Genomic DNA, 27911 nt, shown 5'->3' with positions numbered 1-27911 from the left:
TGGCCTCTCTAGTCCCTATCGCCCTCAAGCTGCCATCACTTCTTTTCCCTACCAAGCTGCCCCTACCCTTCTCAGCCTTATTTCATCTCAACCTAAACCTGCTGAGAAGCATGTCCCCTAGGGAAGGCCCCATGTCCTACAGACCTTGCCTCTCCCCAACCAAGGAGACCCTTGAGCCCGAGGCCCAAAAGTAATAGCAGAGAAAAAGATGCCTCCCTACAGTGACTGATTCTGCTTTATCTCTCCCAACCCAGCCAAGCACATCCTCCTGATTTAACAGCTGAGAAAGGAGAAAAGGTGCCTGAGATCCCATCCCATCCTCTAGAACACCATTCAACAAAGGCATCTCACACTTAACACGCCAAAACCTGAAATCTTAATTTTACCCTTTAAACTATTCCTCTAGCCATCTTTCCCACTCAATACACGGTAATTCCACCCTTCCATTTTTTCAGGGCAAAAGTCTTGGAGACATCCTTGGCTCCTTTCTTTCTCTCACACCTGCATCCAACCCATCAATAAGTCCTTTAGGTTCTAGTTTTGAAATGTATCTATAATATGACCGCTTCTCCCACCCTCTACTAATACTGTGCTGGACCACCCACCATCATCTCTCACCCAGATTACTGCAAACAGCCTCCTTGCTGACCTCCCTGTTTCCATCCTTGTCCCCTTATGGTCTCTTCTCCCCACCGCAACCAGGGTAACCCTTTAAAAATATGAGATATCATGTCACTCCTCTGCTCAGCACCCTCCAATGGATTCCCAGCCTCCACAGTTAATAAGTAGGAAGTAAGCCCCCAGCTCTGTATCTAGCCAAACCAGTAAGGACAAAGGGAACCTTGACTACCCGTGGCTGTATCGCCCAGCCAGCAGAGAGCTGGGCAGGTGGCCTGGTCTCCATAGCTTAGGAATAGCTGTGGGTCTGACTGAGGGTTTGGTCTTGCTCTAGAAAGAATCAAGTGATCAAATGGTGGGTTTCCTATAACGTTGGGACTGTGAATGAAGACATGAACATGGGCAGGGAGGTGGTACACACATCCCTCAGCCACGACAGGCTGCTGAGGAGGGTGGGCTGTGTATTGCCCTCTGTTCTAAAGGCCTGATGCCATCTCTATGGTGGGTGAATTCTCAGTGCTGCATCTCTCAGTAGCCTTAGTTGGAGGTCTACCTTTTAAAAAACTTCCACACGAGCAACAACATGGATGGACCTGGGGGTTATTATGCTTAGTGAAATAAGTCAGAGAAGACAAATACTGTTTCTTATCACTTATATGTAGAATCTAAAAAAATAAAACAAACTAGTGAATATAACAAAAAGGAAACAGACTCATAGATAATAGAGAACAAACTAGTGGTTACCAGTGGGGAAAGGGACGGGGAGAGGAGCAAGATAGGGGTAAAGGATTAAGAGGTACAAACTATTATGTATAAAATAAATAAGCTACAAGGATATATTGTACAGCACAGGGAATATAGCCAATATTTTATAATAACTTTAAATGGATTATAATCTGTAAAACTACTGAATCACTATGTTGTACACCTTAAACTAACATATTGTAAATCAATTATACTTCAATTTAAAATTTTGAATGAAAAAAAACCACTATGAATATCCTGAACAACCTACTGATTCTTTTTCTAAATTTATTATCAGAATGAAAGGTTCTAAATAAAATTTTCAAATCAAAAAAATTCTACACATGCTTAGGAATCTTCCCAGGTAGCCTCATAGCTGCATCTAGAGGCAACTGAGGGAGGGTCCACCAGGACTATTATCCCCAGTGATTGGTCGAGGAAAGTGGCCCAGAGAGGTGACTTTGCTGAGAGTCACGAATATTTGTCTTAGACCCTGGTACCAAGAGTAGGGCCTTTAGCAAGTCACTTACCCTGTCTGGAGAGTCAGATTCTTCTCCTTACAAATAAAGATGAAAAAGGAAAGAAAACCTAGAGACGGGTCTGCAAAACATCCATGGACTCTGACAGCTCTGAAATTCTATGATTCTTCAACAAATATTATTTAATCTATAAGTTAGTCTCTCGGTCCCATACCTACCCCAATGCCCATAAGAGAAGGTTGGCAAGACCAAACGCTTTGCTACTTCATTTGCCCTTGGAGATAGTTACAGAATGTAGGGCCTTAGCACATCTGCCCACATCTATATCCTCTGCCACCCATCCATCCTGCCTGTCACAGGAAAGAGGCAGAAGCAGCAGGGGTGATCAGGCGGCCTCCATCTGCCTTGAGCACCTAAGGCAAAAAGAGCTCAATACCAGGACCCTCTCTCCCTCACCTCCCCACACAGAAGTGTGTTATTACCATTTCATCCCAAAGCTTGCAGCCCAAGAAGGACCCAGAACCTTGGAACGAACTGGAACAAACAATTCTGGGCAAGCTCGCCTCTGCCTGACCCTGTCTTCAGTTCTCACATGCTTGTTTAAAGGCAATGAGGTTGCTGCAGTTTCTGGGTTTGCCTTCTGCCCTGTGCTCCGCCCAGCCTGCCTCAGGTCTCCCAACACAGTGGCAGTGAGGACTGCATCCAGCCCAGCACAGGTCAGGGAGTAGAGAGCTGGGCCTCTGCAGCACCTCTCCCCACCCCATCCCACCCCTACTGGCCCTGCCCCTGGCTGAAGTTGCAGTGGACTTTTTTTGCAACCAATCAAATTAAAAATAGAATGTGAGCCACATGTGTAACTTTTAATTTTCTAGTAGCCTCATTTTAAAATGTAATCAGAAAAAGATGAAAATAATTTTAATACATGTGTTTTATTTAACCCAACATAACCAAGAATAGTATCATTTTGACATGTAATCTGTATAAAATATTAATGAGATATTTCACATTCTTCAAAATCTGGTGTGTATTTTACAATTATAGCACATCTCAATTTGAGCCAAACTCATTTCAAGTGCTCAATAGGTACACGTGGCCAGTGGCTGCCATATTAGATAGTGCAGGTCTAGAATATACATGAGAGTCTATATATAATTTCACTTACCATAAATCTGCTAATGTTAACATTTTGTTATATTCCCATCTAGTCTTTTCTAGATACAGTATTATTTTTACAAAGTTGAAGTCATATTGCCCATATGACTATATCCTTCTCTTGCTGTTTTGTGTATCTTCCTACATCATCAAAAGTGAGTCACAATCATTGTCTTTAATGATAATATCATAGACTATCCCATCACTTGGGTGTGTCATAATCTCCTTATCCAATGCCCAAATGTTGGACAGCTGCAATTTTTCAGTTTTACAAATAGTGCTGAGATGAAGATTTTTATGTTGCTCATGCTTCTTAAGGCCTTGATGTAAATCTCTCTAGTGTTCTAGCCAATTTTAAAAAATGGATTTTGAATATCAGTCAAACAACTATCAACAAGGGCTTTATGACTGGGAGCTGAGACACCTTGGTTTCTTGTCCCATACCTTTGATATGTGGCTCTGAAGCCCAGGGCAAACCACTTTGCTTCTCACACTAGAGTTGCTCCATTTATAAAATAAACCAGCTGTATTTTATAATTTTTAAGGGTCTTTCCAGCGCTAACCTTCAGTGATGTTTTTCCCCCAACCTCACATCTAACCAATTAACCTGTCAAACTAGTCATTTCAAGTCCTACAAGTCATGTCAAAGCCACCTCCTAAACATTTCAAAATATATCCACTTCTCTCCATCCCCAGTCGTAGTGCCTTTCTATGTACATCATCGCTCATCTAAATTGTGATGCAGAGTGAAATTAGGTTCTAAACATTAACAGCGAAATCCAAAATCAAGAATAGGATTAAATGAGATATGTGTGAAAGCCTGGGGCTGGCACAGAGGAGATGTTCAATGAATATTTGCTGTATTTGAATCTGAAACCAGCTTCAAGAAACCCGGTCCCTGAAAGGTTGTGAAGGAGTTCACAGTGAAACATCAGAAGTGCTGCTGTGCCCTGCTGGGAGCCAGCCTGCCCCAGACACTGAGAGCTGTCAGAAGACAAAGACTCAGCAGCTTCCCCTAAAGGGCTGACAGTCTAGAGGGGGAAATGGGAACCCCTGTCCGCAAAACAAAGATGCCTCAGGCGGTGTCTTCAATGGAAAAACCAGATGGAGAACAGAACAATTATCTGAGCAATTCAGGCAAGCCTGCTGTTGAGGAAAAGGCGTGAAGAAATTTGTTCTATTTCCTTTGTGACAAGGAGTTAGGGAAGCCTGGGGTAGCAAAAACATTTTGAGTCTACAGAAAGACCAGAGTTCTGGCCTACGCTCTATGATTTTAGGCAAATCACGAAACCACTTTTTGATCTCAGTATCCTCATCGGTCAAATTGAGATACAGTAATACCAACTTTGTTCAAACCTAACCACGTACTGGATTGAGTTGTGAGGTTGAACACAATGATTATGAATGGGGAAAACAGCTATTAAATGAAGCAATCTAATAACTACATAGGCAACTGAAAATGAGTCTCCTAAGATTCCACCCCTCTTAAAGGAAATATTTAGTAATCATCAATAACATCTGTATTGAACTTTATAATATGCAAGGGAATTTTATGCACATTTATTCTATTTTGTTTTCAAAACCCATTGTGGTAGTGTTATCATTTGTGCCTTTTACACTTAAGGATACTGAGATTGAGAGAGCTTAAATAACCGTTAAAGTTTCCGCTCTTTGCGAGGGCCAGATTCAGGCTCTCTTGACTCCTTGGTTGCCTTCCCACTAAAATCCTCATCACCAAAACATTAATATTATTAACATAATATTAATAATGTTTGTTATATGCATTTCTCTTTGATCAAGGACACTGAAACATCAAAACAGAAGCTCTGGAAAAAAATGCCAGACATGTAAGAACAGCAAGTTCACTTTCTTGTATTAAGGAAAAGTAGATGTCCCCATCTGATTTGCATTTTATGCAATATAGCAGGAAACATTTAAGTTGACAAATAGGATATTTACAACTGCAACAGATCCTTGGCAGTTAGTTTTTAACAATTGTTGCAAATGTGATTTATTTGCTATTATAAAAGGGCATTACTGTGCGAATATGACTCCTGAAATTAGCATCAGTTTAGCAAGGGCCCTTGACAGCCTGACCTCTTAATATCCTTATAATGATGCCATTTACATTCCATGCTTACTCAAGTCACTCACTGCTAGATTTGTTTGAGAGGAGTCCACTCTAGGGCAGATGTATTCTGTATTTTAACACACCGAGTTGGTGTGGGGGGGCACATGTAGGCCTTCTAAGGGGAAAAACTGTTTAATCAAGTCTTCATGAAAATGTGTTCGTTTCCAACTTCCTACAGTGAAAACGCATTACTGCTAATTACAGCATACTCCAGAAACACAATACTTCATGTTTTCTCCACAAGACATTTCCATGGCATGGATATATTAAACAAGAACACGTTTTGATCCTCCGCAGCTTTAGCTTTTAGTGTGAGTGGGAAACTAGTCCTGGGTAAGGATTGGCTGGGCCAGGATTAAAGCCATCTCCACCAGCAGGGAAAGGGCAGAGGGTGGACTTGGAGCCAGGCAGAACTGGGTTCAGAACCCAGCACCACCACTTCCTAGCTGTGTGGACATGGGTACCTCTCTGAACCTCTGTTTCTTTATCAGTGACATGGAGCTGTTATTTTTAAGGTTATTATAAAGATCTGAGATGTTTGTGAAGCACCTGGCACACTGTAGGTACTTGATACATGGGAATTGGTCATGTTTGTGTTGCTTGTCAAAGCTCAGATGTTACCTTCTCCATGAGGCAGCCCTGAGTTCAAACTAGACGAACTCAGCCTGTCTGTTCTTTCTGCTTTGGTACTACTTTGTTCCATCCCTTTATCATATCAAGTATTCATTGTGTTGTAATCAATTGAGTATGATTCTATCTGTCTTCCCATTCTTGATGTGTCTCTTTACCTTTTACACTCGGATAACTAGCACAATAATATGCCTTGAGCACTGAACTCAGGAGGATTCTGGGGGTGCTCCTGGCTTCAGTGTAGGGGTGAGAGGTGACAAGAGAAATTAAGGACGGTCTGCCACAGGAGAGGAGAGAAGGTGCCATATGACCCACTTTGCCATCAGCAGTTTAGCACATAGTAGATGCTCAGTTAAGTATCTGTCAAAGGTGTTAATGGACATTACTCAATTATCTAGTAGCTTAGAGTAACTTATTGCTTATATATACCTGTTTATCAAAGCATTTTAATTTCTACTGCATTATAGTATCCTTCTAATGACCCTGGGATTCAGCTAGGGTGGATGCTATCTTCGTTTCCCTGTTGAGGATACTGTGACATTGTAGGGTGGGTGAAGTGACTTTCCTGCACCCTTAAGGTAAAAATAGTGGTAGAGCTAAGGCTTGTAGGCCAACCCTAAGTTTCCCTTAAGAATCATGTTGAGATTCCCAGAGAAGCCAGCACTGCTTTTTCTGAAGCCAGGGCAAACTGCCCTTTTCTAATATTTACGCACTCAGGGCAAACTGCCTTTTTCTAATATTTCCCCCTCTGTCTGCTCTGCTTGAACTCCCCATCCTCTGGAGTTCCCATCCAGCTTCACTTCTCAGTAGTAAGCATTGCACTGGCTACTTTAGAAGTGACAAACCACAGGCAGAAAAATCAAAGTGCACATGAGCCTTTCGGAACCGGGCCTCTCCATCAGATTATCTTGGACAGGTATTTCCAATTGTGTAACCTCCAGAACCTTAAATCTTCTGATGAGAATCAGACTGGAGACTCTATCCCTCAGTTGAACGAAGGAGAAACAGAAGCAAAAACATCTACTCCGTTAAGTCACATGTTCACTGTTGTAGTTGGGTCTGGTGTGGTTTGGGGTGGCCAGAGGTGGTGGGGGCCTTCTCTCCTGGTGACCGATCACACCCTCACTTCTCCGGCTCCTGTTCTACTCAGGTGTGGGCAACAGGCCTCAACCTCTCATACAGTGACCAGCTGGCCCTGACTCAGCTCACCTTATACTTGACCAACGGCCACCTGGATTGCAGTCTGAGCACCCTTGAAGTGCCCCGCTTTGTTCCCAAGGAAGACGAGAAAACGAGCCACCTAAATGCTGCGGCAATGCCGGTAAGTGACCGATGCTTCCTGATTCTCCTCAGTGTGTCAGCAACACTCACCCGCCATTTACTGAGCTCTAGTTGTATGCCAGGCTCTATGGGTCCAGAGAGAAGAAAGAATCTCAGGCAAGTCTCTGAACCTACCAAAATGGGCTTCTGGTACATGAATGTAGGAAAGGGGAGGCGGCGTCCAGAAAGGGCAAGCACTATGTGGAAGGACGAAAGTACATGGGGCTTTCCAGGGCTGGATGTTTGTGTGTTCCCCTCCATTCTCTTCTCAGCTCGCTTCCCGGGGCAAGTACCTCTATACCCACTGCTTCAATTACCAGAAGCTTCCAACAAAACCTGTATTTTTCTAGCCCCAGTCTCTTTTTTGAGCCTCAGACTCCTAGAGTCAATATTCAACAGAATGTCTCAAGAGTCCTCAAGGGTCAAACTACCCAAAACTGCACTCACCGTCTCTCCTCCCCTACACTTCCTCTTGGCGGGTCAGGCCAGAAGCTGATCACTCACCCTGTATCACCACATCCAGTCAGCAACCAGCTCGTGTTGATGCTAGCTGCTAAAATGCCTCGACTCTGACCCCTCCTTCCCCCGTCAAAGATACTGCCTTCACTTCAGCTTCCATGGTCTCACACTAGTGTTACAACAGCTTCTCATTAAGACTCTCTGCCTCCTGTCGAGGTGGTTAAAGTGAAAAGTGGATCTGAGCATGCTGCTCCCCTTGATTTTGCAATGACTCCTGTCATCTTCAGGAAAATCCCAACTTCTCAGCTTGGTTAATGAGGCCCCTTGTGATCTGTGGCCCAATCCCCCATTCTCATCACTAGGCCATCTCTAGGGGGCTGGAGGCAGTAGTCCTGGGACTGGTTCAGGTTTACCAACCTCAGGACCCTGGATAACAAAGGGCAAACCTCCGTGGGGACAGTGGGCTAGGTTGTTCCTGGGGAAGGAGAGCAAAGTTCAAGAGGACCAGATGGTCCTTCCTGTAGGTGGGATATGACAGCAGATTGGGGCTCAAGCCACAGCTGCTCTGACAATGCCAGAGGCTCTCTTGTGCCTTCTCTTACAATAGTGGGCTTCGTGCCCTTTTTGCAAATGAAGCTCTACTTGAGGTCCAAATATGTCAAGCAGATAAAAGAGGAATGCCAGTGGTTAATAGGACCCCCACTCCAGTGCCCTAGAGATATCTTTTCAGAGCAGTATCTCCTGCCTCTCTGTTGAGTCTCTTTGGGTCCAAGAGACACCTCTGGATTTAAAGAACACTTGTTTGACTCTGCCCAGGATCCCCACATCACCTTCCTTGGCAGGAACTCGGTGTACACTTGGAAGGGTAGCCTGGAGAGGGTGCCAGATGTCTTGGGGGACTCAGGCGACAGCCTCCTTCTCCTGCTCAATCCACTTGTCCTATGAGGTACCATTGCTCATGGGAATACCTTAGATCTCTTTACTTATTAAGAAGAGAAGCAGAGTTGGACTAGGAGTGAGAAACAGACCTCTTTTAATTAGGTCCCAGGACCTTGCTAGGAATTTCCCAGGTTTGGTCCCACCTGTGGCCTCTGTCCTCTCCAAAGGGACCTACAAGACCCTAAGTTCAGTGCCAGAGGGAGGGACAGCAGTAGAACTTGACACCTTCTGGCTTAGTGAACCTATCTCCATGCCATTTCCAAAAGGAAGCTGGAAGCTGAGTTAATATTCAACGCAAGACTTCCAAAGACAATTTGCTGCATTTAAGTATGTTGCTTCAGAAGGCTGTAAGCAGAAGTTGTACTTTGAATTAGAAGCACTCTCCCATCTTCCCCATCTTGCCTATAGATTTCAATCCTAGCTACAGGTGACATACAGGAATTCTCCTGTGATCGAGAGTCTTAAACACTTTTAGGAATTGCCCATACACAAGAGGGACACATTATGATCTTCAATAATTCAAATGTCTCTACAGTCACTGAAGAAGAGCTATTCAGGTTTTCTGATGCAGGAAGAAATTGAAAGTGCTTTTGGTTTTAGAAAGATACATGGAGGTTCTAACCCTGGTGCCACTGTACATGTGTGTGCACACGCGTGCTCCTATGCATATGTGCACGTGTGACAGGTAAGTTTTAAAAGAATCGTGCACGCACGCATGCACACACAGTACAATTTACAACCAAACTGAAGCCCCTGAACAAGTGTGAACAGACTGTGATGCCATCAGGTTTACAGTCGGTTGACAGCCCCCTTTGAAGACAAGAAAAAGGAAATACACAGATACGACTACAGTGATAATGAGGGCACATTCAGAACAAATGCCTATAAAAGGTTTCCAGTTTTGGCCTATTCCTTTAGATAATACTCTGTGCAGGGGAAAAGCAAAAACTTTTCTGAACTCTAAGAAGAGCCATTGTCCCCTTATTAGAAACAGGTGGCAAACCACTCTCATTTAGACCGGGTTAGACCAGGTGCATGGGCTTCTGATCCAGTGTCCTCCACAAATAACCCCTTGAAGGTGGAAACAAGATCAGATGAGTCCCAGATGTACATGTTTTGAAAATGAAAAGGAATCACCTAACGGCTTTTTAACTTTTAATTAACGTTCTGTCAGACTGGACGTAAATTGCTACCCTTTTCTGTCCGTTTTTTACTCTTCCTCTCTCTTGGTGGACCCTCCATACCACAGTTGGTGAGTGCCCAAAAGGGACCATCTCTGCAAACATCTTAAAACAACCCCAGTCATTTATAAGCATTTTAACAGCACATGATCTGTAATGAATGATTAAGTAAAACCTTTTGTGTTAAATTATGATGTTAATAATGATTCTGTCTCCTGTAATTTATTATGAATTCTCAAATGCTTCGGGTTTGATTTTGATAGAATGCAACAACAGAGTTTATGTGATGACTTTATTTTTAGAACCCCTTCTTTGAAGGCAGGCCTTTCCCCACTACTGCTGCTACTGTAATTATGTACAAAACCAATCACTCATTAGAGTTAGGATACGTTATCTTCTAGACAGATGAGGCTAAATAAGCAACACATTAATAATTCAGAGAGCAGTTCATTATGCATGTGGATGCCTGCTTCCTAACTGAAATAAGAACCTCATCAGCCTCTGCCAACCCTTAAACAATAGTTCTGTGTTATTGCAACCACATTCAAGTTTACGCTTGTTAAACTGCTACTTGGATTATTTTATCAAACGTTCATTTCTTTGTGGTCCCTTACTGCCGAGAACAGATTTTGGAAGCGCCTTTTTTAAGTTAATGATTTGAGCAATGGGTGTTATTAATTCTCAGAATATTATAAACATGATTAATTTTCAGGCAGAGATTTATTACATAAGGATTTCAACTATGTCAACTGAAATGCATCACTGTCAAAACAAGTATCATGGCGAAAACAGAATATGCTCCACACTTCAAATGCTGGTGCTCAGAACTAAATCAATTTAAATTGTGGCTGAAGCAAAATTATATTCTCCAGTGAAAAGGAGTATTTCGAGCTTTCTTTATTTGGCTTGAAGCATTCTTGTTAGATTGTGATTTAGAAAGGTAGTTTAATAAAACTAGACTTCTACCAATAATATTTTGCCTTCTATTTCTTCCCCCTTGTTTTACTAGAAAAGGCTAACCTCTGAAATTCCCACACATTCCAAATGTGGCCAGTGGGAATTTGGAGAGGACAACACTGTTCTAAGTCAGGGGTCATGAATTCTGATCCTCTCTCTGGCCTCAGTTTCCTTGTTTATAAAATAAGGGAGACCTAAGTGACCCCCAGGGTCTCCTAAGGCATTTGATTTTATGGGGCCTGTAGAGTAGGGCTCTGTATCAAGCCTGGCCCAGGCAGTGTCATGTACAGTGGGGTACTGGGGACAGGGAATCTTTCCTGTAAGGGGACATAGGAAGGGCCCATCCCTCTGTTCCACAGCCTTCCATTGAATGGTCTTTTTCTTGCAGAATCTTTTAGAAAGGAGTAATATTGTTGTGACAGGTCACATGCTAAGTCCTCGTCAGCCATCACCTTAGTTATCAGTTAATACTTTCAGCCAGAATCAACTAGAAGTAAGTTCACCTCTTTGTGCCAGGCATTCTACTAAGCGCAGAGGATATAAGGATGAGTAGCAAAGAGCTCCAAGTTTTTCAAAGGACCCAGATAGGCCAGCATATAGCTATAATGCATATAATAACATCCAAAATGTACTGAGCCTTTACTCTTCACCAGGTACTTTAACTAAGTGCTTTACATGAATCTTTATACAACCTAATATATGGGGCAGGTGCTGTTATTATGCTCATTTTTAGATAAGAAGACTGAAGTTAAGAAATGTTAAGCAACTTGTGGAAGGTCACTCAACAAGCAAGTATGGAAGCCAGAATTAAGCCCAGGCCTGTCAGACTTTAAAGCTTGTGTCTCAGCATTGTGCTACCCAACCTGCCTTGTGCTGGCTGAGAGTCAGTGACCCAACCCCAGAGTACAGCTTCAGCTCATCCCTGAAGAAGTCTCTGGTTGAGGCCATGGAAAAAGCTCTTCTTCCAAAGGAGGCTTCATCTCCCTGTGTGATGAGGTTATTTGCAGGCATATTACTATTATCCACTGGCTCCTAATCTGCTCCGAGCTAGGCCAGGACTCAGTGAGCACTGAATGGGCCAGATGGTTGTGGAGGAGTCTTCCGATGCTATAAAATTCTTTAGGTTATGACTTTTTTGGTAAACCTAAATGGATTTCACAGCATCAGAAGAGAGTCAATTACACAAGTCAGCCTTTTAAAAATGATGTTTTCCATTTGTATAATGCTTTATACTTTAAATAGACATGAGCTTATTTGATCCCCAAGAAGTAGATAAGACATGGATTATCATACCTATTTTACAGATCAGGAAGGTAAGGCTATTCAAAGGTAAGTGAACTGCCCAAGGTCATAAAGTTAAGTAAGTAGCAAAGTCCAGGTTTTCTGATTCAAGTCCCTTTCTGATGAAAAGACTTACTGGTTGGTTGTTGTTTTGTCTTGTTTTTCAAATAATTTATCTTATTTGTGAAACTATTTAGTTTAACAAATGCTAATAAGAGCTAACTTGTTTTTGAGTGCTTATTCTGTGCCAGACACTGTTCCAAGGTCTTTACAAATTCATTTAATCCTCGAGACAACACTGTCAGCTGTGCTATCAGGCGGGATAAAAGACAACACTAGATCATTGACAGTTTTTTCCTGTAGGAACTGCAGAGTTGGTTAAGTCTTTTAAAAAAAAAAAAAGTAGGTGTGTTGTATATGTTCATCTTTATTTGCATTATTATAACACATTTATTAAGCACTTAAGATAAGCCAGCAATTTCACCAAGCATCCAGGATACAGAGACATTTGACAAAATCCCTGTCCTCGAGGAGTTGAAAAGAAATATAAAATAGATAGCACATACACAAGGAAAAAGCACAAGGTCTCATTTAAGTGTCATTTAGGTGACAGTCCCTTAACCTGCTGCTGGAGTTCTTAGGAGAAACAACTGTGGACAGGCGGGGACAGAGGATGCTTTACTAAGAACGTAGAACTTGGTCTGGCCTTAAAGACTAAGGCAGTCACCATGGCAAGGAGAGGGAGACCTCCCCCAGCAGAAAGGACAGCAGCCGAAGAGAGCCCGTGGTCGGTTATGAACCAGTTGGGCTGGGGCAGAGAATCTGGGAAGAAGGAAGTGGGAGAAGTGGTTGGAGCAGTCCACTGAGAACGTTTGGGAGAGTCTTCCAGCCAAGCCAGGTGACCGGATTTCATTTTGAAGGCAAAGAGGAGACACTGCAGATTTCTGAGCATTGACCAACCTGAGTTTGGGAGATGCTCAATGTGGTACTAATGCTCAGAATCCCAGGTACCAGTGGGGGCAGGAATAGCCTGGAAAATTACATTTGGTGTAGGTCTACAATGCTCCAGGCCCTGCGATGTTTTCAAAGAAACAGCAACAACAATAGTAGCTACTGTGTATCAGGTGCTAGGTGCTTATTGAATCATCAAAAGTCAGGGAAGTTAAATGACATATTCAAGATCACACATATACTAAGTGGCCTAGTCAGGTTTTGAACTTCAGTGATTCTGACTCTGTATAACCTTTCCACTATAGAATTCTCCTTGCATCCCCACCTCCCTAGTAGGAAGAAGAAGCTCCCCTCCAGGCCATAATGGTCTGGACTAGGACGGTGATGGTCATGGAAAAGATGATGTCGCTTGGAGACATACACCAAATATCCTGGCTTTTCTTTCCGATTCCTTATGAATCACAAGCCCAGGACTGGGAGGAGGGGGAATTGCAGTCTGTCTCTGTAGAGCAAAAGAAACCTCAGGATAGCCTGTCCTTACTTGCTGTCCAGTAATACTGGACAGTGAGCTCTTCTGCCTTGCTTTGGAGTCAAGATTCACAGCACTGAGCTGGATCCTGCTACCAGATGCCTGCCTACCTCTCTCCCTCGCTAACTGGGTCCTGATCTTGGGTTTGCTAGTTTATATACTATAGCAGCATAAGACAAGTTTAGAAGACAAAAATAACCTTGGAATTATCTTGTGAATTCATGGTAATTACCACGCAATTACATGCTCAGTAACTACAATGGAATTCCAGAGTATTTACAGTTCACTTCTATACACAAAAGCTCAGGCTTCTGGGCCTCCGATGTGAAGGCAGGAGCATGGCACAGCCTGACATGGCAGGGCAAGCAGGCCTGGTGGTCACGTTCCTCCAGCCTGACCTCATAGCTGAGCCAGAATTTCACTTAACCAGTTCTTGTTACCCCACCAATAATCCCTGTCAGGTCTACCAGAGCTACGTTGTCCTCCAAAAGATGTCCTCTAGGGGCAAGACCTGGGATGACTGTCCTGAGCTGTCATTCTCTAGGGATGGTGTGACTGTCCTCTGTTTTGTGAATCAATCTCTTCTTCTGCCCCAAAGTGCTCAGTGACTGCAAGTCCCCTGAATTACATCCTTTGAAGTGTCTCTTAAGTCAGAGAGAAGTGCAATCCACTTACCCTATTTCATGTATCCATTCTTTCTTTCATTCAAGAAACATTGAATGCTAGCATCATGTCCAGCCTGGGGATTCAGAAACCAAACAGTGCCTGCCCTCAGAAAACTCCCAGTTGTGTAAGGGAGCCAGACAGGGGAACAACTCATGATAGGTCAGGGTGATAACAAAGTACAGTTGTGAGGCATAGAGGGTCAAATAGATTTTCTTTTGTAAAAACAGAATTCCCAATGGCTCCAAGTGGGACAATACCAATGGAGATGCACAACTCGATGCATTAGCCTGGGGGAGCCTAACATTTTTGTAGATGTGGATCCTGCTTATGTGTGGGAAGAATGGGCTTAATTACTACTACTGATAACGCAACCATCAGATACACTACTTTACGTAAATGTGGAAGGAAAAGACACCATATGTGGGGGACATATGTCACAAAAGGTGAACATGAAATCTGAGTGTGTGTGTGTGTGTGTGTGTGTGTGTGTGAGATGCAGGTGGGGAAATGATGTTCATTCTCCGCTGGGCACTCACTCAGTTGGCCCCAGTTGCCTTGCATTAGCTCAGAGACAGAGAGAGAGCCTGGGGTTTCACAAAAGACAGTGTGTCAGGTCATTAGGATCCTTGCAGCCAGCTGTGAACCAGCAGCACCTCCTTTTCCTTCTCCTATTTCAAGTCACTGCATGCGATCAGGCACCTGGTTGCCCAGCACCTGAGGGTCTCCAAAGTTCAAAATCTGGTCCAGGCATTGCCATTTTCTATGCCCTAAGGTTGGCCATGGCTCTATGTGCAGTTCTGCAAATTTCCATTTACCCAAGGACAAAGAGAGATAATTGTCAAAGGCAAATATCATATTTCACAAAGGACATGCTACAAAACTATCGGGATTCAATACATTCTTTTGCACATATTAAATTTTAAATATTTTAGGAGATATTATAGTTGAAATACTTTGGACCTACTGTAACCAGTCTCTTTGGGATAGCTCTCATTGATAGGCAAGCAAGATAGAGAATAGCAATTTCCCAAACAAAGAAAGCAGGTGGAATTAAAATTCTAACACTGGTCCCTTCAAGGAGGTGGAGTGCACTTAGTGATTTGCTGCCGAAGAGCGAAAAGGGGGAGGGTATCTTTACAGCAAGAAACCTGATGAAAACTACCTTAGCCAGGTGACCAAGGTCGGCATCAACAGTGATAAATCATGTTGATATATGTATCCTTGATATGAGGTGATGAAAGTGGCAGTTTACCTATGTAGTCCTTCTCTCCAAAACCAACAACCCCCATCTAATCATGAGAAAAACATCGGACAAACCCAAATTGAGGGACATTCTACAAAACACTTGATCAGTACTCCTCAAAACTGTCAGGCGAGACTGAGAAACTGTCACAGCCCAGAAGAACCTAAGGAGACATGACAACTAAATATAATGTGCTGTCCTGGAGGGGATCCTGGAACAGAAAATGGAAATTAGGGGAAAACTAATGAAATCCAAATAAAGTATGGACTTAAAAGTAATGTGGCAATTTGGTTCCTTAGTTGTGACGAAGGTACCACATCAGTGTACGATGTTAACAGTAGGGGAACTGGGTGTGGGCTATACAGGAACTCTCTGTATTATCTTTGCAACCTTTCTCTTAATCCACAATGATTCTAAAATTAAAAGTTTATTTAAATATTTAGTAAAGAGTCTGACATTCAGTTGTGATTTTTTTCCAGGCAACCAGTCGCTATGCGGTGATGAGCACCCAGCTGAGGCACGACCATCTCTCTCTGATTTTCCACTATGTTTTTCTCCAGATGTGTAAGGCCCATGGCATCGGCTATGATATTGAGGTATGAAGGGTGACAGCTGGCCAAGGCTGGACCAAATACAGGCCTGTGGGTGATCTAGGCAGCTAATAATTTGATGCACCTTCAAACAGGTATTCTTTCAACATTGGTTTGACATGTATTTAGAGGAAGGTTGAGTGCTGCTTGGGGAAGGGCAGGGGGTGGCACTTGGTCCTGGGAAGTTGATCTCTGACCCCAAACTTGTACACCCAACTTAGTAAAGCAAAAACCCTGTAGCTCACCAGACTTAGGAGTCATGTGGGGGACCATCTCTTAATCTTGAAGCATGTCCTGAGCTTTCTGACCCCACCCAAAGCTGCTTACTAATAAATATCCTCTTAGTCTGTTTGGGCTGCCGTAACAAAGCACCATATACAAGATGGCTTACAGAAATGTATTTCTCACAGTTCTGGGGGCTGGGTAATCCAAGGTGAAGTTGCCGATCAATTCAGTTCCCGGGGAGGACTGTTCCTGACTTGCACAATAACTGCATTTTTGCTGTGTCCTAACACGGCGGGAAAAGAGCAATCTCTGATGTCTCTGCAACCTCTTCTAGAAGGACACAAGTTCTAACTGAACAGGGCTCCACCCTTATGACCTCATTAACCATAACCGTTCCCTTAAAGTCCCTGTTTCCAATACATTCACATGGGGGATTAGGGCTTAAACATCTGAATTGGTGCGGGGCTGGGGGGCGGTGTTACACAATTCAATCCATAGCATCCTTCTACTACACATCATAGTTTCTTTCTAGGAGCAGTTCTGATTTTAAAAAAAAACAAAAACAGTTTCCCCCATTTTTGGTCTACTTCCAGTGACATTGATGGCCCCTACCCAGCTTCTTCATCCTTAGTGTAGCTGGATGGGGGCAAAGTGGGATGTAATATCTCCTACTTAAACTAGAACCTCCATTTTGCGCCTAGAGATTCATACTGAGAAATAGTTTCATGATTTTGCACTTTGATTCAGATCTTCAAATCTGAAATTCTTAGAGGGTTATTCTAAGACCTGAGTGACTCTATGTGCTCTTGTGGAACACCCTTCCCACATCACATCAAACATATTAAAATATATTCACCTCTCATATTAAATATAATTTATAATGACAAAGAATTGAGCAATAACCAATTGATCAAATGTTTTGATTTGTAGATACTCAGTTCCATATTTATTAATTTTTGTTTTTCATACTTGAAAACAAATAGAATTTTTCAGGGTTCAAATATTGTTATAGGCCCTTGAAAAGCATATGGACCTTAGGCACAGGGCCAACAGTGAATAGGATGACCTGGCTGACACTTGGCAATCCCCACCACACTGTAGGGCACTGTCAGGGTACATAATGCCTTTTGATTAGACTGATTCATGCTGACTGCAAACACATAAAATGAAGCTCATATTCCCTTGCAAATTACATTAAAATTTATACAATATAGAAAGAATGAAAAGGACAGATTGAACTGATTTATCTGAAAGTAATTATTACATCTGCTCAACACAATCTCTTTGGAATTAAATACAGTTGATCCTTGAACAATGCCAGAGTTAGGGGCACTGACCCTCCACATAATCGAAAATTCAAGTGTAACGCTATAGTTGGCCCTCTGTATCCACAGTTCGGCATCCAAGGATTCAACTAACAACGGATGTGTAGTAGCGTAGTATTTACTGCTGAAAAAATTTGCATATAAGTAGACCCATGCAATTCAAACCCATGTTGTTCAAGGGTCAACTGTAGTTTTTAGCCCTAAATTAATTAGACTTACATGTGCCAGAAGGTGGTTAAATCTAACTCTAGCTTTATCTGAATCAACTTATTTTATTTTCTTCTAAAATATCAAAGCAGAACAAGCTCTGTGAGTGGGCATATTTGGCAGGGAAAGTCTCCTGCTGAAAAGAAAACGGGCTCTATAACTTTCTATTGCCCAAGATTATTATTAGAGATTTATTTCTTTGGCTGAAGGCTTTGTACTTGACTGAAGTTCTAGTACTCCTGGGAAAAGTAAAGCACCAAACTTTACAAGTTATTTACACCTTTGTGGCTCTAGTTGATCAGATTCATTTCTAAGAACAAATTTTAGTACAGGAAACAGGCTATTAAGGCCCAGGGGAAACAGTGGATGGTGCAGAGGAAGGGATTCCACTGAGGGTGAGAAGAATGAAGAAAGGGCAGAGGGGCACAGAAGAACTGACAGGCATATTTCATAGACTCTGCCTCCAGGTCAACTGTGCTAAACAACGTATAAAGGATGAAAGATGAACTGGAAGAGAAAGAGAAATAGAGATTGGGGGTGATGGAGTGATGGAACAATATGAAGAAGAAAAAGATAACAGAAGAAAATAGAGAGGATAAAATCCAGAGACTGGAACAATCTATAAAAATAAGGAGGGGATAAATAGAAAGAAAAAGAGCAAATAATAAACAAAAGTACAAGAAGAGAGGAGAAATGGAATCATAAAAATCTGAGGTAAGAAGAAGGAGACATGTGACTAATTGGAAAATTTGGAAATTCTCTAACAATGTCCTTGCTCTATTTTTCCTAAGATGGATTCTCATCTTTTCAGACACTGGGGTCCCTCCCTTGTCAGAACTCTCCACTTGTTCTCTCCGTTGCCTTTTGTTGGAGAGACATTTACCAAACACCTACTATATGCTGGCACTGAGCTAAGCACTATTACTTTATTATCTCTTTCATCTTCATATCTCTCCTGTAAGAATTTATTTCTACCATATCGCAGTGAGGAATTTATGTTTAAAGAATTTAAGCACTTTCCCCAGGTCACACAGCCAGGCATTTTATGAAATGCCTTAATCCATAATTGTCTGTAAAGTCAAATATGATTCTTTTTCTTACACCAGGGTATTCCCTATGCACCTTTTTCCCCCTAAAGACTGTTTCCCACTAACTGTGTATGTTTCTAAAATATTATTACCAATCCAGTCCAAGAATTCTGGGATCCATTTCAAATAAAATACTCCACCTAGGTAATTCTTGTGTATTCAGCTGAAGAAGCGCAAACTTCTCCATAACCGCCATGACTATCTCCACCTTACAAAAGAAAAAAAAGTTATGTCTAACAATTAACTTCCCTAAAATTTTATTGCCTCTTTGGGTTATTCTGAGTCTTAAAAAAAGATCACTTACCCTAATTCCAGTGTTACCTATGCCACCTGCTTCCACTCTTGGTCAAATTTAATGTGGGTGGCTCTTTCCAGATAAAGAAGCAACGTTAACAATACATCAGTGTCATTGCTACCAAAAGAAGAATCTTCAAAGTCCTTATTCTCAACATTATGTTTTTCTTCCCATTATCATCATAGAATTTCACATGACGTTTCTTGTCCAAAATCTTAGGGGTAAAAGAGGGAAATGAGATCACCCTTTGAGTTTATTTTTCCTTGCTGAATATTGGAAGGACGACGCATTGCTGAGTTTGTAACCAACTCGGTGGGTCTCATTCCTGGTATTTCTGTAATGCTACAAAATACCCCCACTGATTTCCTAATGAAATGAACTTGTAATGAAAGCCATATGGAGAAAAGTGTCATGTTTACTGCCTGCAACAGTGTGGCAGGGCTGGTTTCGCACATACATAGGCAGTGTGCCATGATCCTAAATAGCTCCACAACCACCAGCAATCACTTCCTCGGACCAAGGGATTGCCATGGTGGCAATCATTAAGGCTGTTCAAAATGTTCTGATTCTCCTCCTTCCAGGCACATAACAGAATTGTACTTCCTCCACCCTGTCCCTGAAGTCAGGCGTGGCCATGTAACTTGTTTCGGCCAGTAAAATATGAACAGAAGTGATATACGTCCTTTTTATGCCTTTAAGAGCCACTCTATGAGTCGCCATAGCCTTTTTCCTGCCTTGGAAATCCTGGAAGAACACTGAGATGGAGCCTCCTTCAGCCCTGAGTGTACCTGGGACCAGAGATCCATGCTGACCCATGTGGGAAATGGAGTATGAGCAAGAACCAACTTTTTTGTTACACAAACTAAGAATTGTTTGTTTTTTTTAATGACTGCAGCGTAACCTGATTCAGAAATTAGTGTCAAGAAAAGGATGCTCCCCAAAAAGAAAACAAATATTATCACTTCAACATGTAATCAGTATAAAAATTAATAAGATACTTTACATTTATGTACTAAGTCTTTAAAAGCTACAGCACAACTCAATTTCGATTACTAACATTTCAAGTTCTCAGTAGCCCCATGTAGCTAGTGCCTACCACATTGGACAGCTCAGTAAAGGATGCAAGACAAGATCAAACTAGTCAATAGCTCTCAGTCCTGGCGGCCCATTAGAATGGCATGAGTGAGGAGATTTAAAAAGTACAGATGCTCAGGCAGGGCTGGGATTAGTGTGAGGCAAGTGAGGCACTTACCCAAAGCACCTGAGTAATAAAGATAAATAATATTGTTAATCAATATGTTAAAAATCAAAATTAATGAAAGAAATCCATGATGAACAAAACATCAATATTTTAAATAAACATATACTGATGTTTTTCCTTTGCCTTAGGCTCCAATATGGCTTAGCCTGGTACTGTACCCAGGACCCACTCCAGACCAATTAAATCAGTATTTCTGGAGGTAGGGCCCAGGCATTAAAATTTTAAAGCACTCAGATGATTCTAATGTGCAGCCAGCATTGACCACAGTTCTAGTCCAATGTCTGTCCTAATGCCCAGATTTCCTGATAAAATGAGGAGTCAACGGGCAGTTGTAATTCTGGCATGTGGTATCTTTTACCAAATCCCCAAAATGTAGTTTTCTTTTCTGTACTTCCAGTGATGAGGAGTTCACAGCTTCACCATTTCCCTTATTGGACAACTCCAGTGTTAACTTTTATTTATTTGGAGAAGAACTGTTAAAAGATAGTTTTCAAAAAAGGATAAAATCATGCCTCTCATACAAATATGAAACTAAACACATGATAAAGATTTATTTAAGAGAGAAGAATTAAGCAGATATTATAACCAGGACAAAAAAGAATCCAAAAAACCAGACAACTTTATAGATCATCACTACTGAAATGAATATGCAAATGGAGGCAAAACTGGTTTTTCCACAAGGAGTGCAGGAGAGGAAAATCAGTTGAACCTCTACCAGACTGGACAGAATTTGCTTGTCTCTCAGTCACCTACAACTTACAGAGTTGTAAAATATCTCCCATAGAATCAAGATGTGATATAGACAGCACGAAGTTTTCCTTTGAAGTACAAATTATTTTCCACACAACAAACTGCTTCCCTATATTTTTTTACCCATTGCTCTTAGAACAGTGGTTTTCAAATTTTGATGTGTGTGAGAATCACCCAGGAAGTGAGCTAAAAGGCAGATTTCCAAAGAAAACAAAAGCAAAAACAAATGAATGGGACTTAATTAAACTTAAAAGCTTTTATACAGCAAAGGAAACCATTGACAAAACAAAAAGACCACCTACTGAGTGGGAGAAAATATTTGCAAATGATATGACCAATAACAGGTTAATATCCAAACTACATAAACAGCTCATACAATTCATCATTTAAAAAAAAGAAACCTGATTAAAAATTGGGCAGAAGACCCGAACAGACATTTTTCCAAAGAAGACATACAGATGGCCAACAAGCTCATGACAAGATGTTCAACATCATTAGTCATCAGAGAAATGCAAATCAAAACAATGAGATATTACCTCAGAATGGCTATCATCAAAAAGAGCACAAATAACAAACGTTGGTGAGGATGTGGAGAAAAGAGAACCCTCGTACATTGTTGGTAGGAATATAAATTGGTGCAGCCACTGTGGAAAACAGTATGGAGGTTTCTGAAAAAACTAAAAATAGAACTACCATATGATCCAGCAATCCCACTCCTGGGTATATATCCAAAGAAAACAAAAACACTAATTCAAAAAGATACATGCACCCCAATGTTCATAGCAGCATTATTTATAATTGCCAAGATATGGAAGCAACCTAAGTGTTCATCAACAGGTGAATGGATAAAGAAGATGCAGTATGTATGTACAATGGAATATAACTCAGCCATAAAAAAGAATGAAATTTTGCCATTTGCAACAACATGGATGCACGTAGAGGTATTATGCTTAGTGAAATAAGTCAGACAGAGAAAGACAAATACTGTTTGTTATTACTTATATGTGGAATCTAAAAAATACAACAAACTAGTTAACACAAGAAGAAAGAAACAGACTCACAGATACAGAGAACAAACTAGTGGTTACCAGTGGGAAGAGGGAAGGCAGGAGGGACAAGACAGGAGTAGGAGATTAAGAAGTACAAACTATGGGCTTCCCTGGTGGTGCAGTGGTTGAGAGTCCGCCTGCCTATGCAGGGGACATGGGTTCGTGCCCCGGTCTGGGAAGATCCCACATGCCACAGAGCGGCTAGGCCCGTGAGCCATGGCCACTGAGCCTGCGCATCCGGAGCCTGTGCTCCACAACAGGAGAGGCCACAGCAGTGAGAAGCCCGTGTACCGCAAAAAAAAAAAAAAAAAGAAGTACAAACTACTATATATAAAATAAATAAGCTACAAGGATGTATTGTACAGTATAGGGAATATAGCCAATATTTTATTAAAACTATAAATGGAGTATAACCTTTAAAAATTGTGAATCACTGTGTTGTACACCTGAAACATATAATATTGTACATCAACTATATATCAATAAAAAAGATGCAGTGTATATATGTAGAATAGAATATTACTCAGCCATGAGAAAGAAGGAAATCCTGCCATTTGTGACAACATAGATGGAACTTGACTGCATTATGCTAAGTGAGATAAGCCAGACAAGACAAAAATTGTACAATATCACTTATATGTGGAATCTAAAAAAGTCAGACTCATAGAAACAGAGAGTAGAATGGTGGTTACCAGGGCCCGGGGTGGGTGGGGGTTGGGAAGACGCTGGTCAAAGGGTACAAACTTGTAGTTGGAAGATGAATAGTTTCTGGGGATCTAACAAACAGCATAATGACTATAGTCAAAAAAATTACATTATAGGGCTTCCCTGGTGGCGCAGTGGTTGAGAGTCCGCCTGCCGATGCAGGGGACACGGGTTCGTGCCCCGGTCCAGGAAGATCCCACATGCCGCGGAGCGGCTGGGCCCGTGAGCCATGGCCGCTGAGCCTGCGCGTCCAGAGCCTGTGCTCCGCAACGGGAGAGGCCACAACAGTGAGAGGCCCGCGTACCGCAAAAAAAAAAAAAAAAAAATTACATTATATACTTCAAAATTAATATGAGACTAGATCTTAAATGTTCTCACCACAAAAATAAAATGATAAGTATGTGATGAGAGAGAGGTCTTAGCTAAAGCTACAGTGGTAATCATATTGCAATAAATAAATATATAAAATAATATGTATACCTTAAACTTATACAATGTTATAAATAAATTATAATCTCAATTTTACAAAAAACACTGTCCTAGAACATATCTATTCCATATTCTGGATACATCCTTTCCAAATATGCTTCTCACAGTATTTGCAATTAGCTCTAGATTTCAGTTCAAATCAGCCTTATTGGTCTTAGTATAGTATGTTTTCTTTACTTTGTTTCCAACATAATATGCTATTTCTTTTCTTCCCATTCAAATTTTATAGGACAGACAAGGAACTATCTTTATATTTTATGAACATCTGAAGAGAGACAAGTTGGGAATGTTGTGAGTATGAAGTGTGTCTATGAGATGTAATAAGCTAAGAAAATAGACTATAACAACCAACAAGAATGATGCTTCTCATGCATTTTAATCAGCATGCTGATTTATTGGTAGTCTATCTTGTTTTATTTAGATCTTTAAGTATTTCATAAATTGACTTTAGAAGTGTCAGCAGGAGTTCATAAGTATAATTGATTAATTATCCAAAATTGATGGGTAAGGGGCTAGTTTTAACAACATATTACACTCAAACACATACACCTACAAGGCACAGCAAATCTGACTGATGCGGAACCAGCCCAGATGTACTGATTGCAGAAGGGCAGTTTTCATTCTGGCATGCTTAGAAAAATGCTCTGGTGACTTGGCAAGATGCTCCCCAAAAAGACAGGGTCTGTCGTCCCTCTTCAGATACAGTTCTGGCCCTGATGCAGTCTCCTCAAGATACATTTATGCTGAGAAGCGTCCTATTGCACCACTCAGGAGGCTTCTCTATGCTTCCCTGTTTCCTGCAGATTTCTCTCCAGGTTATTCTGGAGAACAAGCAAAGTTGTCTCCTCATCTAGGACTCAGAACTTTAGAGCCACAGCCTTGAATTGTGTCTTATTCATATCTTGGAATATGGTTATTTGGTACCTTTAAGTCATCCTGACTTATTGGGAAACTGTTTCTATCTTATATTTTTCTTCCTTTTAATATCTACAGAATATTGAAGAAGAAAAGATGAGCAACTGTAAACTTTTCTTTGTGTTGCTCGGTTTTCTCTGGAGGATCAAGGCGAGGCTTTTCATGAGTTGGCTAGGCTTTGTCTGGCTTTATTGCAGGCAGGTCACATCAGGTGAGGGCTCCAAGAGGGGATGACCCTACAGACCAGAATTGTGTGGTTTGGCTTCACTGGGATAACTTCATACTGACTCCATTTGTACCGGCATATTTCTGGAAATAGTGGCATGTGAGTAGAAATTTCAAGGGAAAAATGAAGGAAACTCTAGAAATGAATTATTAATCGGGAACAGGACTTAGAGTCCATCTAGTTTCTTGATTCCCAGCCTGGGAACCATGGACCTGAGGAGGCTGAGGAGGGGTGGCGCGAGGGGCTTGAATCCATGTGTGGACCCAGCATCACACACACACACACACACACAATTTTTTTTAAGTACGGGTCTCAATCTTTAGTATATGTAAGAATCACCTTGGAGGACTTGGTGACACTATACTTGGTGAAACTGCACAATCAAAGATTCTGATTTCGTTGATCTGGATGGGGCCCAGGAATTCCTTTGGAGAAGCACCCAGGGTCTAATATATACTGACCCTGTGGCAATAAAATACAAATCACTGTTAAAAATTAATGACTCTGAAGTTGCCTTTGGCTATTGTTTTTTCTATTAAAAGAAGAGACACTAATGTTCAGTAGCTATAAGGGGTAGGGGTAGGTGGTCTTTGGATTTGGGGAATCTAACTTTTAAAAGTTTGGAAGTACTTATCTAGTCCAATTTCTTCATTTCAGAGAAAAAGGAATGAAGACCCAGAGAGCTTAAGTAACTTCCCCAAAGTTACATAGTCAGTGGCAGGACATAGAGCTCTGGTCTTCTGTCTTGGAGCCTGGGAAGCTATCTACTCCCACCCTGACCCAAGGGAAAGCCCAGTCAGGCTGGAAGGAAGCCATTCCACAAGTGTCTAAGCCTTAGACTCTAAGGTGACTTATTTTACAGTTAACAACTAAGAAAAGAAGTAATCCCAAAGTTCTTTGCAGCTGCCTTAAGAGGCAGCTTGCTCTTTAGGTTCACCACCTCAGGATAGAATGATTTTAAAAAACTAATCCATTCATTTAATCTGTTTTTAACTTTGATTTTTAAAAAAGTTTGAAGAATAGCTAGAAAAATACCCTGGAGTTTTGTTTCCAAGTTAAAACTTAGCAATGATCTAGTTGTTTGGGAATGTTCACTGACCATAGTTTAATTCTACAGGATGGTTTGCAAGTTGTCTCTGAAATCTTCTTTAAATGTATGTTCAGCTTTATAAAGACAGCTGTTTATGAATGGGGCACATTCTCCTCTGCACATAAATGGGGTGCATTCATAAGTAGCAGGAATCACTTGTATAAATGAAATAGAAAACAAACTCTAGATGAAAGTCTCCAGAATACTGAGGTGCACATGTCTCTGGAGGCAAGTAAATTGTTAGGCATGAATTTTACTCAGCAACAATTCTCTTAAACTAACAGTTTTTAAAATGAGCTAATACTAGTGTCCTAGCTCAGTGGTAGCCTTTTGCTAGGAATGACTGAACCTATTCCTACATTCTGCTAAGTTGATTAATAAAAAATATTTATTACACAAATCCTTTTTGTTGACAAGCTAAAATGGAGCCTCATCTTTCATATCTCCCTGAAGATTCCCACCTTGTGAGATTGAAAATACTCATTAAATTCCATCACCAGACAGGCACAAATGAGAGGGTGATTGTTTTTAAGCATGTGAGGGGAATCGTTGGTAAACTCATTTGTTTGGATATCATTAACAGAACAATCGGTGAGGATCTCCAGGGGGTCCTCATGACCTTTGCTCGCAATCTCTTCATCATCCATCAAGAAATATCAGCACCTAATATGCAAGGCGAGACCAATTTTAAGGTGAGGTGTTAATTAACTAACGATCCTGGTTAATTTCTATACAAGGGCTGAAAATACCTCATGCTGCATTGTAAACAAGTGCTAAACCATTTTTTTTTCATTGTAAGCAGTACATATTTTACAACGTGCAGGGTCAATATTGTAAGGTTCCCACTGAACCCATTAGTTAAATTTAATAGTTTGAAACTTTTTCTTTGAAATACAGTAGACTTGTTTTAACTTACTGCAATTTCCAAATGTAAGCTTACAAGACAACAAGGCTTTTTGATGTTGAAGGTGAAGTGTCACAATGGAGCCAAAACAGAGACTGTCACAACCAAAAATCCTGAATATAATCTACCTGTATTTCAGATAATACAATGTCTGGCTAAGGATTCCTGGGAAGCCCAAATTTCTAGAGCCAGAGAAGTTCTGAGACGCCCGGAAGGACAATGTGTGTAGGGAGAAGAGGAAAACCTCACCATATATGTAAGCCATCTGCTCCAGGCCATTTCGCCAAAGTGGGACAGGTGTTTCTCATCGCTAACCTTTTGAAGCTTCCAAAGGTCCCTTAAAGATGTTGGTTCAGGAAATCCAGTCATGTGTAATTGACCAGAAGTCTCCAAACTCTAGAAAACAGGAGCAAGATCTACACCGAAAGTTTTAAAAATACCAGCTGAACAGAGGTGAACACTTGGTATTGCTCACCAGAGTCTGCATCTGGTTCCCTGGCTGAGCCTTCATCGTGTCTGAATGGATCAAGTAAGTCAAGGGACTCATCAGAAACCACAGGCGGGGACTTCCCTGGTGGTCCAGTGGTTATGACCCCACGCTTCCACTGCCGGCGGCGAGGGTTCGATCCCTGATCAGGGTTTGATCCCTGGTTGGGGATCTATCCCGAGTGGCCGCCCCAAAAAAAAAGAAGGAAAGAAGCAGGGAAGGAAGGAAGAAAGGAAGGAAGGAAGAAAGAAAGAAAGAAAGGAAGAAAGAAAGAAAAAACCATATGTGATTTTTCTCTTAAATGGAAAGCCCGACAAAAGCTTGATAAAAATAAAAATTTTGAACACTTTTTTTCCTTGAGCTAGGGCCTGGTCCCTCTAGGAACAGTAATAATGATAATAATGCTTTGCTCTTCAATGTGATTTTATGTGTTGCATCAACTTTCACTGGTCCTAAAGGATCTATGCTCATCGTTTATATTCTAAGTTCCTGCCAGCTAGCATCATTTCATCTGTTACTGTGATGTGCAAAATTCTGAGCCTATATGCACGTGATCAGTTATCTGTCCAAATACAGCTAATAGTCAGAATCAGATGGTGCTGTGGACTGAATTGTGTCCTCCCAAAAGTTCACGTGTTGAACCCTTCATCCCCAATGTGATGATATATGAAGATGGGGACACTGGGACGTTATTATGTCTAAACGAGGTCATAATGGTAGAATCCTCGTGATGGGATTAATGCCCTCAAAAGAGACCAGAGAGCTTGCGCTCGTTCTCTCTGTCTCTGTCTCTCTCTCTCTCTCTGTTTCTCTCTCTCTCTGTCCCCCTCTCTCTGTCTCTCTCTCCCGACCCTATGAGGATACAGCAAAAAGATGGCTGTCCACAAGCCAGGAAGACAGCTCTCACCAGGAACTGAATCAGCTAGCCTTGACCTCGAACTTCCCAGCCTCCAGGAATGTGAGATATAATTTTTTGTTGTTTAAGCCACTCTGTCTACGATATTTTGTTATAGCAGCCTGGGCAG

The 27911-nt window shown here is 41.5% G+C and overlaps 1 protein-coding gene across 1 annotated transcript in view; it reads left to right on the top strand.

The window, feature by feature from the left end:
* Positions 1 to 27911, top strand: part of IQCH (IQ motif containing H) — a 213425-nt gene that overhangs the window by 180630 nt on the left and 4884 nt on the right. The window contains exons 17-21 of the mRNA XM_030875171.2: positions 6905 to 7075; positions 11693 to 11698; positions 15760 to 15876; positions 23494 to 23555; positions 26079 to 26187. Of these exons, the coding sequence (XP_030731031.1) occupies positions 6905 to 7075; positions 11693 to 11698; positions 15760 to 15876; positions 23494 to 23555; positions 26079 to 26187 (465 nt within the window). The remainder of the gene's footprint in view (positions 1 to 6904; positions 7076 to 11692; positions 11699 to 15759; positions 15877 to 23493; positions 23556 to 26078; positions 26188 to 27911) is intronic.

The sequence above is a fragment of the Globicephala melas genome, chromosome 2, assembly GCF_963455315.2.
Source record: "Globicephala melas chromosome 2, mGloMel1.2, whole genome shotgun sequence".
Taxonomy (NCBI): Eukaryota; Metazoa; Chordata; class Mammalia; order Artiodactyla; family Delphinidae; genus Globicephala; species Globicephala melas.
The sequence above is the reverse complement of the archived record's forward strand: the minus strand, read 5'-3'. Positions and strand labels throughout refer to the sequence as shown.